Source organism: Typopeltis vanoorti, chromosome 9 (genome assembly GCF_054136105.1).
Source record: "Typopeltis vanoorti isolate ZY-2024b chromosome 9, IOZ_Tvanoo_1.0, whole genome shotgun sequence".
In the NCBI taxonomy this organism is placed as follows: Eukaryota; Metazoa; Arthropoda; class Arachnida; order Uropygi; family Thelyphonidae; genus Typopeltis; species Typopeltis vanoorti.
In genome coordinates this window covers 73,057,088-73,076,766 of record NC_143557.1, presented here as the reverse complement: position 1 = coordinate 73,076,766, position 19,679 = coordinate 73,057,088, and the positions used below count along the sequence as shown (strand labels likewise).

At 36.2% G+C, this 19,679-nt stretch overlaps 1 protein-coding gene across 4 annotated transcripts in view; it reads right to left on the bottom strand.

The window, feature by feature from the left end:
- Positions 1-19,679, bottom strand: part of nbs (nibrin) — a 285,502-nt gene that overhangs the window by 145,405 nt on the left and 120,418 nt on the right. For all 4 annotated transcript variants that reach the window (XM_090397995.1, XM_090397996.1, XM_090397997.1 and 1 more), the window contains one exon: positions 12,709-12,778. In XM_090397995.1, the coding sequence (XP_090254121.1) occupies positions 12,709-12,778 (70 nt within the window). The remainder of the gene's footprint in view (positions 1-12,708; positions 12,779-19,679) is intronic.

The following is a 19,679-nucleotide window of genomic DNA, read 5'->3' as shown; positions in this document are numbered from 1 at the left end:
TACCATGGAAACCCATGTTGTGAGCCTCGGTTGTAAATGTTTTTGTGCAGATTTGTGTTCCAGTCGATGTCCAGAACTCCACATTCAACACTTCAGCCAATGAATAGAGTTTTTTACATATTATCATCCTTAGCACCCTACAATCATGCTTGGTGAGTGTGGTGGATCATCCACTGCAGGTAGCACTTGCAGTTGACTTCATATGCTTACATCTCAGTATAGTATCACTAATTGTTGACCTGGAATGATCCAATTTGTCAACAATTTGACGAACAGATAGGCCTACAAAATGGCATCCTATCACAACGCCTCTTTCAAATTCTATCAGTTCCCTTCTTGTAGCCAATTCACCAAGACACAGTTGCACTGACTTAGGAGCATCATATTCCTCCAATTTATACCAGCTACAAGCACAGCTCGTAATATGGCACAATTCACCTTTATGCCCATGGGGATATTCATTGACTTTCCCAACAGTGTACATGGAATCCCAGGATATTTTCAAAAAGAATGCTCTCTTTTGGAGAATACAGAAAACTTTGCGGAGTGCACAAAAGTTTAAAAGCAGTTCTAATACTGACTTGCTTTTTGTAAAGCCATCATACATGTTGAAACATTTGTAATCGATTTTTAATTGGTTTCTCAAACAAGTCTTGCTATTTTCTGATAGTCCTTTAATATAAGGAAGACAAATTCTAGAAACTTCTCGAGGAGAATTAAGATGAAGGAAATAAGTACTGATTATTTTCTCAATAGTTTTTGCCTTATAAATAGCAAGATTTCTTCACCAGGTTGACCTACAAGTCTCTTTCCATCCAGTTTGTAAACTTAATACTTTCCTTGTCTCTCCAAAGGACAATTATCCCCTCCCCTCTCTCTCTCTCCATCCAGGAGTTTATAGAATCCCTTGTTCTTGCAGTCTATGTTATTATGGACAGACTGGGCTGTTCTGCACAAATTCATCCTTGAGAACATCAAGAATATATTTCACTTAAAGAACCCGATAAATCTGGTTTGGAAAGCCACATTTTGTCTACAAAACATAAATTCAGTGAAATGGTCGCTTGGTGTCGCACGGATTAGATCGTCGGCTTGTCGAGAGCTCCTGGAAAGATCAGTATTATTTTGTGTTAACATTAGATATTTTACCAGAATTTTAAGTAGTATTGTTTGCTTTTTGATTCTTGGTGTGTCTGTGCAATTTTTGCGTGTTTTCTGTTATTTTAATTATTATTTTTAAGAAAAGATAGCGTACACATGGCACCGATAAAGAAAAAAATGGCGGCCAGGTCGCCATGCTTGCTTAAGAGTTTTGATGTAAAAGAATTTATGCAATGTGCTGTCTGTGAGATGTATGCCTTGCGAAGAGCGGTAGGAGTCTGGTTAGAAAGTGATAGTGGAGTTAATATGTGTAGAAAGTGTAAAGAGAATGAAGACTTCAAGCGTGTTTCGTGTATCGAGACTGATATCGTTAACGGTAGTCAGAATGTAGAAAATGGCGGTGTACTAGAGAATTGCGTGGTAGTGCCAGATATGTGTGAGAGCGTCGCTGAAAGTGTAAATGAAGGTAGAAACACCGAAGGAATGGATGATTTGATCGATAATGAAAATGGTGAGATAAATGCGAGTAGCGAAATTGCCCGTTTACATGGCGCGATACACAGAGCCAAACGACAACTGGAGCGTATGCAAAAATGTGTGTTGAACGTACCGACAAATAACCGGCGGAAGTCTGTGACGGCAAAAAATAGAATGTACGTAAACGTCAATAAAATGAAGGAGCGAGTGCTGTATGGGGATTCGCTATTAAGAGGCGTAATAATTGAGAGTTTAACGAAGTCGTACCAGCCGGGTGCGAACATAAAGGACGTCAGCGAATCTATTCGACTGCAAAAACAGAGGGTGAAAGAGATGATAATAGTGGCAGGAACGAATGATTTGAAAGAGGACAAAATGGAAATGATAGAGGATGTGAGGGAGTTGTTTGAGGTAGCAAAAGAGAAGAGTGAGAGAGTTAGGATGGTGAGTATCTTACCGCGGTATGACAGCGAAGTGTTTAGAAGGAGGGCCATAATTGCCAATGACTTTATGCGTGGGTTATGCATGGAGAGTGGTGTGGAATTTGTGGATGTGTGGAATGAGTTCGATGGGCGAAAGGACTTATATAAGATGGATGGGTTACATTTGAATGGAGTTGGTGTACGGAGACTTGAAAGAGTGTTGATGAATGATGTGGAAGTGGATGTACAGACTCAGGGAAACTAGATTTATTAAGAGGGGGGGGAGTAGATATGCAGACTTTAGGGGGGGCAGTTAAGTGTATGAATGAGTATATTACGCCCGGGCGAGTACGACGGACAACAAATCAGAATGGGATAATTAGTATAAGGAATCAAAGTAGGGATGGGACAAATGGGCTTCTGCGATTCATGTACACTAATGCCAGGAGTATTAGGAACAAGAAGGAAGAGTTTTTGGCCATGGTTGGCACTTCCAGGCCACAGGTTGTCGGTATTAGTGAAACATGGCTGACAGAAGATGATAAAGCTAGTGGGATTGAATGCGATGGGTATAGCGTGTTCAGGAGTGACAGGGTGAATAAAAAGGGGGGAGGAGTGTTATTGATGATAGCTGATGAGCTTCAGCCAAGGAGTATAGAAGTTGAACTGCAGGATGGGGAAAAAAGCACATTTGAGGCTGTTTGGTGTGAGATACAATCTAGCAGAACAAAATATACAATTGGGTGCTGCTATAGACCGGGTGATGGAGTGGATGGTGGGAATAGTATGCATAAGCAAATAGAAGAAATGAATGGAAGGAGGGTAATTATTATGGGTGATTTCAATTATGGTAACATTGACTGGAAAGAGGAGAGGGCACATGGGAGGAAGGAATTGGATTTTATGCAGTTATTAAGGGACAACTATCTACGGCAACATGTATTGGAAAATACCAGGGGGCAGAGAGTGCTGGACCTAGTAATTGCAACTGAGAATGTAGCTGTAACGAACATGACCATGTTGCCACCAATTGGTGAGAGTGACCATAAGGTCATGACTTGGGAGGTGGCTAAAGGAGTCGAATTTACAATTAAGACAGGGTATATGTGGAATTACCGGGCTGGTAAGTATGACAAGCTTAGGTGTGTGCTTGGCTCAATGCCATGGCATGTAAAACTGCAAGGGCTGGATGTTGATGGTGCATGGGAGGTGGTTAAGAACTGTTTGCAGGAGGCAATGGTTGACTGTATACCAAGAGTCCGAATAATAAATCAGGTAGGGGTTAAATGGATGAATAACACTATTAAGCTTGAGCTGCAAAAAAAGAAACAATTGTGGAGGGAATTTAAGGAGAAGGGTGACCATCAGGTGCATGAACAGTATAAAGCTCAGGCCAGGATGGTAACAAGGGTGGTAAGAAAAGCAAAAGCAGATTACGAAAGGAAATTGGCCATGCAGGCTAAAGAGAATCCCAAACAGTTTTTTCAATATGTTGCAAGTAAAAGGAAAAATGCTCATGGTAGAATGATCTTAAAAAATGCTGAGGGTAGGGAGGTAACTGAATCAGTCGATGTTGTGGAATTACTGAGCGAGCACTTTGCAAGAGTATATCATCCAGGTGGTGGCTTTGCGGAAATGGAGGAACCAACAGCTTATACTGGAATTGTGATGAATGAGGTAGAGGTAACTAGTCTATTACAGAACCTCAATGTCAATACATCTGTGGGATTGGATGGTATACCAGCTCGTGTCGTACGTGAAGCGGCCAAAGAATTGTCAGTGCCCTTGACCATTATGTTTAATTTGAGCCTCAGGACTGGGTCAGTCCCAAGGGGGTGGAAAGAGGGGAAAATAGTTCCACTGCACAAAGGTGGTTCCAAGGCTGCTGTTGAAAATTACCGGCCAATCAGCATAACAGGAATCATTATCAAGGTCTTAGAGAAAATAGTCAAGAGGAAAATACAAGATTGGATAGAAGAAAATGGGATACTGTATCGGGGACAGCATGGTTTTGTGAAGGGTAGGTCATGCCTCAGTAACTTGCTCACGTATTATAACACAGTGACGGCTGAACTGGATAAGGGTAATGGGTTTACAGTGATTCTGCTGGACCTTGCTAAGGCCTTTGACAGGATACCACATGGAATTCTAATCAGTAAATTGCAGCATATGGGAATGGACATAGGGTTGGTGAGATGGATAGGAGGGTGGTTGACGGAGAGATATCAGAGAGTGGTTTACTCAGGAGTAGAGTCCACTAGACGGCCTGTGACTAGTGGTGTACCACAAGGATCTGTTCTTGGACCACTGCTGTTTAATTTGTTCATAAATGATATAGGAAAGGATCTGAGAGGAACAGTTCATTTGTTTGCGGATGATGCGAAGTTGGGTAGGGCAATAGTGAATGCAGATGACGTCAAAATTTTGCAGGATGATTTGGATAGATTGGAGGTCTGGGCTAGGAAGAATGGATGTCAATTTAATGTGGCAAAATGTAAGGTTATGCATTTTGGGGTGAAAAGATGGGAGGCAGTTTACTGCATTGGTGGAACCGTGCTCCAGGAAATTGATGAGGCACGAGATTTAGGAGTGTTGGTGGATAAGGAATTGAAATTTAGGGGACACATTGCAAAAGTGGCCAAATCAGCTCATCAAATCACTTGGTTGCTGAAGAATACGTTGACAAGCAGAGACAAGCAGGTTATTGTTCCTCTGTATCGAGCCTTGATAAGACCTCATCTCGACTACTGTGCTCAGATTTGGTCACCTAGGTTTCTTCTTGATGGGGAGGAGGTGGAGAGGATCCAGAGGCGAGTGACCAAGATGATAGCAGGTCTGTGGAATGAACCGTATGAGAACAGGTTGAGGATTTGTGGGTTGCAAAAATTGGTTGATAGGCGGAGGAGGGGAGATATGATTGAGACATTCAAATTACTGAAGGGTTTCTATAAAATTAATTCAGAAGATATTTTTGAGAACAGGGCTGGTTGTGGGAAGACTAGGGGACATCCATGGAAACTGGGCAAAAGTGTGGTTAGTAAAGGTGTTAGAGCTGGGTTCTTTACTTTTAGAGTAGTGAATGAGTGGAATGCGCTCCCTGAGTCTGTGGTGGATGCTGTGACAGTGAATGAGTTTAAGGCGAGGTATGATAGATACTGTATGAATGTCGAATAGTTGTGATGAAAATGATTTGGGGCCTCCCTCGATGAGTCTAATGACTCCCTGGAGTTGCCCGTAATAATAATAATAATAATAATAATAATAATAATAATAATAATAATAATAAATTTCTACACAAAAGTTATTTTGAATATTAAATTATTTCAGGAATTTACAACATATACTGGAATATTAATTAAAAGAAACTTTAATAAATACTTGCTATATTTCGGCAATGTCACATCGCCATCTTCAATGGAACATAAAACTATGACACATGCACTCAGGCACTACAAAGAGCAAATGAGGCAGAAAACAGAAAACTAGCATTGCTCCTAGAGTCCTAAAAGTGTCCCCTAGTGGTCTATATTGGGTTGTCTTGGCTGTTGGGCTGAAGTTCTCAAGATGCAAGCTTCCCAAATTTGGGGCAGTCTCATGCACCCCAAATTTGTTGAAGTTTGGAAAGTACAGCACACAGTGAGCCTGACATCCTTGTTAGAAATCTGCTACTATTGAGAACTTAATAGTAGCAGATTTCTAACAAGGATAGTAATGTGACTGAGCATGAACAGAAGGTCTGCTATAGGTTTCTTTCAAAAGACAAAAAAAACCTAAAGGTTTCTATCTAGCTGGGAAAGAATAAAGAGTTCTAAAAAGAAATGTGACAACAAAATGTTTCAGATTATGATCAATCATTTTCAACCCTGTGAAATGACTGCATTTCACACCATAAAGGTATAGTTTTCTGAAAAATCCCCTCAACTATACATTCGGAAGAAGAGCTGTCTTCTTTTTTATTTTTAAAAATTTACACTAGCTTTTTGCAATGAAATTATGAGCTTTTAACTTAATCATTTTAAGTTAAAATGATTAAGTTCATGTTTTTTTTAATTGAAAAGGTTTCAATTCCACTACATGTATAAATGAAAACATAAATCAGACTTGTGAATTCAACTTAGGCCCAGAAAAAAAAAAAAATAGTTTTGTCTGAAAATGCAATAAGATATCAAAAAGTACACCTCTTGAACATTAAAATAGCAATAAACATTAGAAATTGGACAATCTGGAAATAAGCTACGGTTCATTTTAAAACCTTCTATGAAATTGTAAAAATTTCATTACATTCTTCCATTTCATTTTCCCAATAAAAATGGCCACCATAATTAATAAGACGCCAGGAAAAATCTATATACAGGGTGGCCAATAAGTCACCAAGAGGTTTAAACATTTAATAACTTTTTTTATTTATTACTTATTTTTATCATTTTTTTTTGTTATAATACTACTGTTGGTGATGGCAGGTGGTATCGATGGGAGTTGTGTTTGTAGTAGGAGAATTAAGTAGTATGATAGAAGGTTAGATGTGTAGAGCAGAGTGGAATACAGCTGTAAACTGTGTTGCTGTTATTTCTTGTTATTTATAAAGCCTGCTTGGTTACTGCGCCTTTGAAATACCGTTATTCTAATTAGCAGTGCACGCTTTCTCTCGTAACCTTTCCCACTTGTACTATTGCGTACTGTGTTTATCTACCTTTCGCACTACGAGTCTTATGCCTATGGATACTAGAAAATTTATTTTATTGAGACTGCGCCACTAATATCTTTTAATTGGCATAAAACTCGGTAATACGGCTGGTTGATTTCTCTCTCTCTAACACAAATTCCTTCAGTAAAACTTTACACAAATAGTCATGGTCTATTTACACTTAACTACACGCTTCGGCTATCTCGCTTGGTTTCCCGCTCACAAGTCCGATATTTTTTTTAGGAACAGTGCATTGTAAAATAAACAATCAGGCAGACATATAATTAAAACACATTTATTTACATTTAAAATAAAGTACATTAAATAAGCGATAGGGAGGTTACTCTTCTCTCTCTACCTATCCCTTTGGTATGAAGAAACAAATTTTCCCTTTTCAATATTAAATGACTATACAATATATATAATTACTCTGTTACTTCTCTGTTTAAGAAAATCAAATTTCTGAAAAACCAAATTAGTAATTCATTTGCCTCTAATGGAAGTATTTCTGTTTTCACCTATTCTTCTCAATTCTTGTGTATTCTTTACTGTTCTTGCTGATCATTCTAACATGATTCATGTCACATGTCAACATGTGGGTTTACATATTTACAATTTTTAGTAATTTAAATATACCAACCAAATATAGGGCTCTCCTTAATTACTGGTTTCTAATATATTCCAGAACAAACACATTCTCCCCTCCCCGAGCAGTGTTGGCTTCAATCAAAGCACATGCCACAATTTGTGGCATGCTCACTATACATTATACGATTCCCTGTCCCAAGGTCAAGTACAGCACAAGATAATTTGTCCCTGCTCAATGTGAACATATTAACTAGCTCTCTTGATAAATATACTGTGGATATTAATTCTTCTCTTGTTGATACTTATCTGAATCGAATATCTCAATGGCATATCTGAACTTACTGTGAAAATTTTTAATCTTCTCAACATCTACAGGGAATCTTCATCCTGTCAAAAAAAAAAAAAAAAAAAAAAACTCTACATTTCTCTTTTCACCAAAAGACAAGCTTCCTCCACTTAATTTTCCTGGTGGCTAACATCTAACAGATCCCTTGCTCCTGCAGTCTATCTTATTTTGGATGATATGAAAGATCTGCCTTGGTCTGTAGTTAGGAACAAATCTTATATCAAAAATCTTGAAAACAATCCAGCCTCCTTGCTGAACATGCCATCTCTACTAATCACAGTATCCTGCACACTAAAACAAAAATCCTACACAAGAGCAGATTTCCTTATGGAAGTATTTATAAAGAAACTTTGTGAAACATTACCACATTGTCCTAATTATCTGATAGCCTATGTTTTAACCCCCTTAAAGGAGTTAGACTTTTTCAATCTGCTAACCTTTCTAATCTTGTTTTTTTTTTTAATTAGAAAATGTTATTGTGGCATATTTTTAGAATCTTTATGTTAATTGTATATTATGTTGTTCCAATTTTCAGTTACAGAAGATTCTTCTTTAGATAAGTAGGAGAAAATTCTACAATTAAACTGATTTTATTTAATGTAAGTTAACTGTTTTTTTAATTTACAGTATTATCAATTCTAAGACAGATTCAAAATCAACTGCAAGTAGAATTATCAGCCAGCAGAAGTGTGAGGGTGCCAACTTCAAAAAGAAACACAAACACCCAGGAAGCTAAAACCAGGATATGGCTGAGTGCATTATCTCAACTGTGAAGTTTGGAAGTGATGGTTGTAATAGTCAGGAAGCTGTTCCTTCTTATATGAATTCAAATCATAGGTTCATTTATAGTGCATGCAAGGATATATATTCTCTTAAATCTGGTATTAGTTTTCAAGAATCTTCGCAGAAATAAAAATGTGTGATAAATTTGATGTGAAAATCAGCGAATGAAATGCTGAAACTAAGAAAATAATCAAGAAAAAACAGAAAACATTAACAACAACAACAAAAAAAAAGAGTGAATCAATAAACAGTAATAATGTATTTTGGCTATTTACCCACAATTTTTAGTGAAAACGGTAAAAATATGGAAATACAAACAGAATAAGGTAGGAATGGTAAGAAGCAAATAAATATACATGATGGAAGAAAAAAAATGCAATTTGCACAGCCTTGTGAATAGAAGAGGAGATATGATTGAGACATATAAGTTAGCATTGTGTTACCAGGTTAATGTAGAAGAAATTTTTCATGGAGAGGGGGAGGGGAGAACAGGAGGCTATCCCTGAAAACTACATAAAGAGGATGTGAGCAAAGGAGTGAGGTAAAGGATCTTTGCATGGAGAGTGGTTGGAGAGTGCATTGCCTGAGAATGTGGTGAATGCAGACATGAATGAGTTTAAAGCACAGTTTGATGGGCTTTGTGTGTGTGTGTGGGTGGGTGGATTTGGATGTGGGGGTGCACATGCCATTGTGTACTTCTTACAATAATCTTTTGATTCCATGGAGTTCTGGTGTTGTTAATAATAATTCTTAATGGAGAAGCTATAAAATAAAATAAAATATTTCAGGTATTTAAGTGAAAGTTTTACAAGTTTTAGTGAGGATGGCAAATTAAATAGGGAGAATATTATAGACATTATTTCTGGAAAATTTTCCATGCTACTCCTCTAAATCGATATAAATTTTTACGACTATTTTGCCTATTTTTCTTTAGAAGTACCCCTTTTTATAATGTCACTGGCTTTTTACTCAATTTTTTAGGGTATTATTGATATTTTAAAGACATAAATACATGAAGAATTTTTTAGGGTATTATTGATATTTAAAAGACATAAATACATGAAGAATATATGGAAGGAATAATTTTGGACATACTTTGTAGGATGTTCTTGGTCGACTTCTTTTGGAGCAGCATCAGACATATAGTGATAAACATTTATATACCACCACTGAAGCATGACAGAAAGGAAGTGGGGGGGGGACAGAAATGTGAAGATAGAAAGATGTAGGAGAATTGCAGATAAAACAATAAAAGGTATGTGAATTTAAAACGTGAGTTTCCAAGGTGGGCTGTGAATTCTTTGGGAAGAAGGTGAAAGATAGAATATTTTTAGGGGAAAGGAGAAGGACAGAATATGATGAATCAAGATTAGGGGGTGGGAGTAACAAGATGTGAGCCATTTCGACCGAGTGTCGTCTTCAGAGCTTGTGGGAAAAGTGTAGGCTGTCATGTTGGCTTAGTGTTTTTGTCTTGGGTTTATCTGTGTTGTTTTCTTGGCCAGAATCATGATCTAATTTGTATGTTGTGGAGCTTCCAACTGCCAGAGATTATATAGGGGCAGTGAATGTTTCTGATATTCTTAGCATTGTTTCGTTTTCCTGTATGTCTACTATTATGGCTTTGTGGGCTGCTATTTCTGTTTTCCCTGTATGTTGCAGTCATGGAAGTGTTCCTGTAGTCTTGCCCATATGGAAAATAGATAATAGAATTACCAAAGCCAGTATGGTGGGGGAGCCAAATGAATAAATTTACATGGAATGAGAGAAAAATAACCAAATCAATAAACTAGCAGCATACAAAATAGTGTTCAAACCAATTTTAACATATAGATGTGAGAGACAAGTTAGAAATAAAACAGTTGATCAAAGACCATAGACCATAGTTATGAGAATTCTGAGAAAAACCAGGACATAAACAGATCAATGACAGAATGATATCAAAAATGAAGATATTATGAAGGTGTATGACATTGTTAGCATTCAAGAATGTGTGAGCAGAGCTAATCTAAAGTGACACAGCTCTTAGACTAGCTCTCAATGGGAGAGGAAATGTCAAAAAAAAAAAAGGTGCAGAGAAAGACCAAGATCTAGGTGGATCAATGCAGTTAGTGTTCTATTCATGTTATGTTTACACAAAGACCCATGCCATACATGCAAGTGTAGGGTAGGGTATGTGCTATTTAGCGATATCAGATTGTTAGCAATATTCCTTGATACAGTCTGTTGCAAACAGGCCATAACAAGAAAACTGTTTGTGATATTTATTTGAAAAAAAAAAAAAATTCACCTCTAATTTAATTTTTTTTATTTCTGTAACTTAAACCTTGAGAAAAGAAAATATTGAACTCTCCAACAACGTTTTCATGCCATTAAAGAATGTAGTCTTGTTTACAACAAGTGATTGTTTTGCTTTCATCTCACCACCATCATGTTACTTGTTGTGCCAGCTAGAAGTGGGTTTGTACTTCCAAAGAGGAAGTTGAATTAGCATGAGAGAATAGAACGGCTGGTGCATTGATTAAAACAGAGAAGACATTCTGGAAAGTTGGAAGTTTAGGGGAGAAATATAGTTTAAAAGAATTCTTAAGCCAAAAAAGTGAAAAAGAGCATTATGAGGGAAACAAACAGTTATCCCAAAATTAACAGATGAATTTCTTTCAAGAAGCTAAATTGTGGTATAAATAAAAGTGATATATATAGTTTCTCACTAAGCAATGGAATAGTTCCTTTTGATACGTTATGCAGCAAACATATTCTAGTTCAACACATTGTGAACCCAAAAGTAATAAACTTTTTGTGTTTAAGGATAACAAAGAAGTTTGTTAAAAGGGAACTTTAAAACTATCTTTGTATTTCAAGGAAACAGAAAAGGAACTGATAATGTAGAGAAGATATGAAACAAGAATTATGTTCTTTCTTAAGAAAAGTTGTACACAAATTATCTTTTTGCTTTAAAAAAAAAAAAAAAAAAGGTACAAGCTAATTAGATTTCTATGGCTATTGTTTAGAGCAAACAGTGTGTCTAATAAGTTTGTGTATTCTTATCAAATCCTGTGATCTTGAAAAGAAGAGACAAGAAATCTTGTGTGGCATTTATGTACTTTAAGCCTGATAGTTTGTGGGCCTTTTTCTCTTTAGGATAAATTTTTATTTCTAATGTGAATTTGTATATAGTGCTTGGAAAACAAACATTTTACACAAGTCTTAAAGCTTTACCATAAATTTACACTAATATAAATTATTTGTAAATAAGGATATTATTTTTGAATTTTCTCTCTCTCTCACTCAAGATCTTAAGTTAACTTATTATAATAAAAATATCCCAGATCCAAATCTGTGATATTAACTAAAAAAAGTTAATGAACCACTCAGACACACTACTTTGGTATATATATATCAGACATACACAGGCTTTCACAACCAGATTCAACAGAATAGGATAGTTAATCCTTATCTCTACTCTTTTATGTCTGTATACTGTGTATGGTTTCCTGGCCAGTTACATATTTTGTGGGATGAAAGATCCAATTTTCTGGGAGGGAAAAAAAAAAACTGCAACTTCCATATAAGACTGGCTAACTCACCTGCAATTGAAAAGCCCTGATAAAGTTCATGTCCTAGAAAGGATTTGTACTCAGGTCTGTCCAACCAAAGGGCATTCAAAACTGACTAAGCTATAGTCTCTAAAAAGATGTTAGAAGACCAAAATATATGATCTGACAGTATTTGGGTCCTGACAAATAATAGCTTAATTTGGAGAAAAATTACTGATAGGAAACTATTAATAATATAAACTTAATCATATAGTACAACCATAGTACCCAGCATATCCCTTGAGCATATGTATCAGCTCAAGGGATATGCTGAGTACTATGATAAACATAATTATGATATACATAATTTGATGATGAGTTAATTAAAAATGACGCAATCAAACTTGGAAGAAACCTAATGAAGGAAAACTAGTAATGAAATATTAAATTGTTTTGGATCACTGTAATAGTGTTCATTCACTGAGAAATAATGAGATGATTGTGAAAGCATCTTATTTGAGTTTGCTGGTTGTTACTTCACTCCCCCACCACCACCCATCTTTCCAATGCAATGGTTAAATCTATTACATATTTTCACAATCTCTTTCCATAATTAATTTCTTTCCAAAATATCTCATATTTCCAAGATTCCAAAAATTTTGAGCATGTCAGTGCCTTCTCTCCATTAAAAAACAAAGCAGCTCAGTATTAAATCTGCCATAATTAATGATGAAATATAAAATCTATAAGAACAAAAATCTGAAAAATATTTGCCTCTTTATTTTCCAAGCTTTCTGCAATGCAGGATACTTCTGATTTTGGACTTTTTTTGAATTCACTGATACTGCAAAAGATATAAAGCCAATGCACACATTTTAGTTAATTATCACACAAACAACTGAAAAATTATAATATTTTAAGCAACAAAGTAAAATCACTACTAACAAATCCAAGTACTATAGTTTGTGAACTGCCCAATACTTGAGAAGAAAAAAACAAGACATCGATACACTTCTTTTAAATTATCAATATACCATATTAATATACCACTCACTCACTATATATAATGGAGGTAGTTTATTCTTTACCTGCAAGCTTCTCAATTAATGTAGCATCTTTTACTGCCTCCAAATCATTCAAAGTAGCTGATATTTATAAATACATTTTGATCAATAATAAGGCAGATGCAATAAATATCAGCAAGTGAATTATATCATCTTCATAATACAATTCTTAATATATGCTATCTACCAATAATTGTCGGGACACTTTAGCACTTTACAACTGATACCAGCAGGCGAACCCTAATATCGGGTATGCCCACCTTTGGTTTTGATCACCTCCTGCATCCTTTGAGGGAGGCTTTCCACCAATGTGCAGCAGACATCAGTCGGAATTTATCTCCATTCTTCCATCAAAGCGGTACCGAGTTTAGTGACAGATCGAAGGCATGCTGCTCTGAACCTCAATCACTGCTCCAATTCGTCCCACAGGCATTCGATGGTTGAGGTCAGAACTCTGTGCAGCCCAAGGCAATCATTTAACACCCATCTCTTCATGCCATTCCATAACAGCTGCAACTTTGTGGCATGGGGCATTGTTGTCTTAATAGTAATACGGGTTCCTCTGATCACATTTCTCTGGTCAATTGTCCAGTTCGCAAGCTCTTTGCACCAGGCCAGACGAGCTGCTCTTCTGTGGAAACTCAGTAAATGGATATAATAAAATTAGTTTAATCCTTTATCCAAGTGTGAGCAAACAAAGTTTGCGCCTGAAGTATCTTCAGGACTAGGGTAAAGTGATACAACACCAGGGCAACTCATTGCAAAGGTGGAGAAAGCTACCAACACTCCTAACTCAGTATCTCCTATAATGCAAAACACATCTCCTTGCGGATATGTCTAATGTTAAGCATTAAAGGAAGGGCCACTACCCAGACTAGTTTCGACCTTTATTGAGGTCTCTTCAGTGGGAGCCAGGCCCTAGTGGAAATACCAGGCAGAAGCATTAGCAAGTCATCTCTACCTATAGGAGTTGCCAAATGGTGTGCCACCCTTTTTTAATAAATTACTCTGGATTTAGAGAAAGATGTTGAAAGTTTATTTTTTCACTTGGTTAGAGTATAATAAAATTAGTTTAATCCTTTATCCAAGTGTGAGCAAACAAAGTTTGCGCCTGAAGTATCTTCAGGACTAGGGTAAAGTGATACAACACCAGGGCAACTCATTGCAAAGGTGGAGAAAGCTACCAACACTCCTAAAAACTAGTCTGGGTAGTGGCCCTTCCTTTAATACATATCCGCAAGGAGATGTGTTTTGCATTATAGGAGATACTGAGTTAGGAGTGTTGGTAGCTTTCTCCACCTTTGCAATGAGTTGGCCTGGTGTTGTATCACTTTACCCTAGTCCTGAAGATACTTCAGGCGCAAACTTTGTTTGCTCACACTTGGATAAAGGATTAAACTAATTTTATTATACTCTAACCAAGTGAAAAAATAAACTTTCAACATCAGTAAATGGAGTTCTTTTTGCTAGCAGTCTGGAACTTACCATGGATGGTCTGTGCCAACTGTAGCCAGTTTTTGTGTTTCACAGACAGCCTGTTTCATCTCTGTATGTTTTCTTAGCTACCTCAATGGATAGTGCTCCACCAAACTGGGCATTAATCATTCCTCTTCAGTCTGTCAAAACACAAACAGCAGCTGCCCAGCATCAATTTGTAGTCAAACTGCACACACACCAAAGCTGTTTCCCCATTTCCTCTTTTATTCCAAATACCTGTGCTCTCCAAAACAGCCTTCTGACAACTACAACCTTCAGCTTTTCAAGAAAAATTTCAACAGATTCCTTCCTCCAAACCTCATCTATATCCTACACGACACTAGTGTGCTATACCTTCTTCTTGAATGAGATTAACATTAAGGGAGAGGGGAAAGGCAGCAGCTACAATAACTATTTCCATCTTAAATGTCTGAACTACTACAACTAGCATAAGTCCTTCTCATTGTCAAATCTGGTATCCTATCTTTCTGATCCATCTTTGGCTCTGATTTTGTTTAACTGGTATGTTACTTGCAATTCTGAAAATTACACTGAACCCTCAGAATTTTTATACCCATGGTTTGATTCTCAACAATACAAATGTCCAGTGAGGTTATTTTTATTTTTTATTTTGCTGACTTTAATGTTCACATAACATTCAGTCCTTTTCTAATAGCTAAGCCAGAAGAGATGCCAAAATAATAGTTACCTAAAAGAAGTTATTCACATAACAACCAAAATAAAAAATAATCCCCTCCATTTATCCAACTAGTTTTCTTTCCTTTTCTTATACTATAATGATCACCTTTCCTCTTTTAACTCATACCATTGAGTCATGCAAATTTCCTCTTCTATGAAACATTCTTCCCTTAGTCAATCCTAGGTCCATGCCTGTTGGCACACTGCCACAAAGTTGGATGACATCCAGAATTCCTCCTTATTTTTCCATGGTCAGTACACTGCCTTCATTATCCTGACTCAAGTGATGATCAAGTTACTGAAATAAATCTTGATAGAATTCTTGCCTTTCTCCCCTTTTCCATTCAGAATTTCAAATTGTTATCCAAGGTTTTTCAAAGATGGCAAAGTAGTGCAATCAAAAAATGCAGCATGTAAAAAGTGGCTTGTGTTAAAAACTACAGCTTTACTTTCAGCCTATAGTTGAGACAGCAACACTACCACACTTATATTTTGAAATAATCAAATGAAGGAAATGTGTCTCGTATAGAAATGGAAGCAACATTTTTTGGTTCCTTGAAAATATGGACACAAATTCTACCTATCTATTTCTTCACCCCTAGCACCAAAAAGCATTTTGTCTTCTGGATAGTATCCTCCAAGCTGTTCTCAAACTCAACTTTCATTCCAGAAGCTCTTATCCTATATCTTTTCTATATTCTTTTATACTAAATCATCATCTACTTCATAGCCTATATTAAAAGAGAGAGAGAGAGAAAGAGAGAAGGGATAAAAGTCAGCATCCTGAAAAGAATGGGTTAAGTAATTGACCGTCAACTTCTTCCCCATGTGGAGATCCAACAATTCACTAAGTTCAGTCAGTACAGACAACCTTCACCTTCTTGGTTTGTTGTCTCATATCATTCACTTCTGGACATGCCATGAAAATGTTTTAGAGAAAGTTGTGCAGTTGCTCAAAATTTCCAGGACATTTACTTAAGCCTAACTTCCACTGTTCATAATTAAGGGTGGATTAGATTACTCATTCAGATTTTTCTACTCTTTCTGGCTGCTGAATTAGAAACTTTTATTTAATACCATGTTGGATCTCCTTTAGTCCAAATTACAGCAGCACATATGTGGTTTGGCATAGATTCCACCAAGAGTTGGATTGCATCTACAACATACCATGTGTTCACCAGACAACTATACAGGGTGTTTGGGATAAATTTGACATATTTATAATTAATTATATTTTTCCGTAAGTTACATGTATTAACACACACTTCTCTTCATTTAAAAGTTTGGACCCTTCTTCATTCATATACAAGATGTCAGAAAGGATGGATAGCTGGAACCCACCTGAATCATGGAAGAGAATAACTTGTATCATGATGATTCGTGCCCGCCATCAAAATAAGGATATTACGACTGCTGCCCAATGCTCCCTGAATACAGTAAAAACAATCAGGCATGAACTAGAGACTTGCAATGGTGACTACGAGGATGTAGCAAGAAGAAAGATCCCTAGCAGACGATCTGATTGCGTTCGTACAGCAGAATTCCTCGCAAATCTGCAGGAACAGGTGTTGAAGAACCCTGGCATTGGAATTCGGGCTTTGTTCGTGGAGTTGCTAACTGTAGTCAAGCCCTGGATAACAAGGGTAGCCAATGGTAGGCCGTATGTATGGCAGCAGGATTCGGCCCCTTGCCACACCTCTGGGAAAAGTCAAAAATGGTTGTCTGAAAATTTCTACGACTTCACCAGTCCAAATGTTTGGTCTCCAAACTCCCCAGACCTTAACCCCATGGATTATTTTGTATGGGGCGCAGTTGAAAAAGACACCAATCGCACTTCCAGTAATACAAAAGCCCAGTTAATGGATAAAATTAAAACAGTTTTTGCGGCCCTTCCCAGGGAGACTGTAGCATCAGCTTGTTTGAGGTTCCGAAGCAGAATTGAAGCTGTGATCGATGCTAATGGTGGTTATTTTGAGTAAATCTTGTTGATAGTATTGTAATTAACTCTGCCTGTAATGTTTTTTTGTCAATTCATTAAATTTAATAGATACAAAGAAGATTTTCTTTTTCCTTACGAAACTGTCAAATTTATCCCGAACACCCTGTATATACAGTGCATTAAAAGGCACAAGCTTATAACACAATGGTCAATAAATGTTTCCTTTTCTAATATTTAAAAAAAAAATAATATATATATATATATATATATATATATTAAATATAATAAATATATAATAAATTAAAAAACTAAAAACACAATATTGAAAAAAAATTCATCTTAAACCTTGATTTCAGCAACAGACTACAGAAATAACTTAGAGCCTAAATAGATGCAAAAATAAAACTGATGGTCTGATTGGTTGAGCAATTGTTTTCCAACCAATGGACAGTGGGTTTGAAGTGTTCTATGATACAAATTTTTTATGCACGTATTAAGCGGTACATGATTTATGATCATTCATAGTAAGAGCAGAACTCGTTTACTTGAAGGCTGATATGGCTTGAAAACAAAATTATATCTGCACTTTTTTTTTTCTGAGCCATTTCAACAGCAGGAATTTTTTGATCTTTTAATTATCAATCAACTTTTTGGGACTAATATTAAAAAAATAATAAATTAGGCAGTAGGTGACGAGCCAATCTGAAGAACATCTACCACTGTCCATCCTCATCTTCCATCACTGCTCTAGATATAATATGATTCTAGAGATTCGTGGGATACACATCAAAATATGCCATTGAGAGAAATAAACGCCTTCTTAGACTATGTTTCATCTAGTAAATGAAAGGAATCAATGAAATTACTATTTTTTTTTTTTTAGACAATTCTGGATCATAGTAAGAACAATACTAGTTTGCAAATTTGCAGACAGAACATTTATGATTAAGTGTGTAATATGTTCTTCAAGCCAATTTTTTTGACATGCCATGTTAAGAACTGTGGGCTATTCTTAATTTAATGCCTTAAATTACTCTAATACAAAACGTTTATCGAATCACAGCCAAACTTACAACCCAGCTCAATAAATAGCTAAAGGAGACATAACTACATAATTCATGTCAATATTTTTAGAATGGAAAACTACATAAACATGGTGTTAGTGACTAGTCCATATCTTGAGCAGAAATCCAACAAATATTTACCATTATTATTAGCCTCCCTTTTCCTCTAAATTTTCCTAAAGCATTTCGATAAGCATGGTGGTTTCATTTCTTACTCTGCTGCTCAGACACCAACAACAAGGAATCTAAACAGTTCATTTTCTTTATGTTAGCTGCCTGCTCTAAAATTGCTTCAAAATTTCCTCCACTTTTTCCTTAGGAGAATCTTCTGGAGCCATGGACACAAATATGCTTCATTGTCTATTGTGAATTCTGTCCACATAACTCTAGTTGAAGCTACCTTCCAATAAGAAATTTATCTTCATGTTTGGTGTTGAATGCTATCACTATACCTTCCTTTCCTTGATTGTTATTGCCTGAATATAACATCCTGTACTTATTACTGAGTAGGATCACACCTGTTTTTGTCCTCTTTGTCTCATAGTAATGCCAATTATGTCCACATGGTATTTTTACAGTTCTGAAAATCTGATTTCCTTTCCATTAATACTACTTATGTTGCTGGTTCCTATTTTCAATTCTTCTGCCATTGGGTTCACTCTTTACGAATCCAATGGCAGAAGAATTGAAATTAAGAATCGAAAACAGATGTTGAGTTGGAGTTTGTTCCAGTAGCTGACGTTTCAGTGTGTCCCAATTTCTTGATAAAACAAAGCCTTGTTTAACCAGGCCACATCCCAGCCGGATGAAATCTCATCTTGTTGTACCATTGTGTATATTTCTGGTTTAAGCTAACAGAGAGTACAATTTTGTTGGCTAAGTCCCAAACTGCCAGCCACCTAAACTCATTCATTCATTACCTGGTGGATATCAACCATATGAAGAAACCATATGCAGTTTCTGACCAGACATTAGGTCAGAAACTGCAGTTGGTTCTCTGCATTCCTTAAAGTTCATTCTTCACCTTCACGTGAGGATTGATCCAGTTATCTGGCTTAACCCTTAAGTAACTCGTGATAAAATTATTAGAATACCTAATTTTAAAACCATACATAGGCCATCTAATCCTCAACAACCACACTATTTTATCACCTTAGTTAATGATAAAATGAAGTGCCATTCTGGATTCTTGAAATTGAAAATGAAATGGAGTGAATTATAAAAATAAATAAATATAAAAATTAAACTACAGATTAAATTAGAATTCCTCCAATTGGATATCAATGTGTTATATATCTTTACATAAATGTTTGTTTTTCTTTTTTAATATTCATTCATTTATTTTTACTCTCCCATTGGTTATAGTCACATGGCACACCACTCATTATCCTAAAAAAATTATCTTATTATTGATGGATGTACTAAAAATAAAAAAAGATGCAAAAAAGAAAAAGAAATGTTTTTCTTCATTTTCAAAAGGCTGTGTGCAGTCATCGAAGAGAT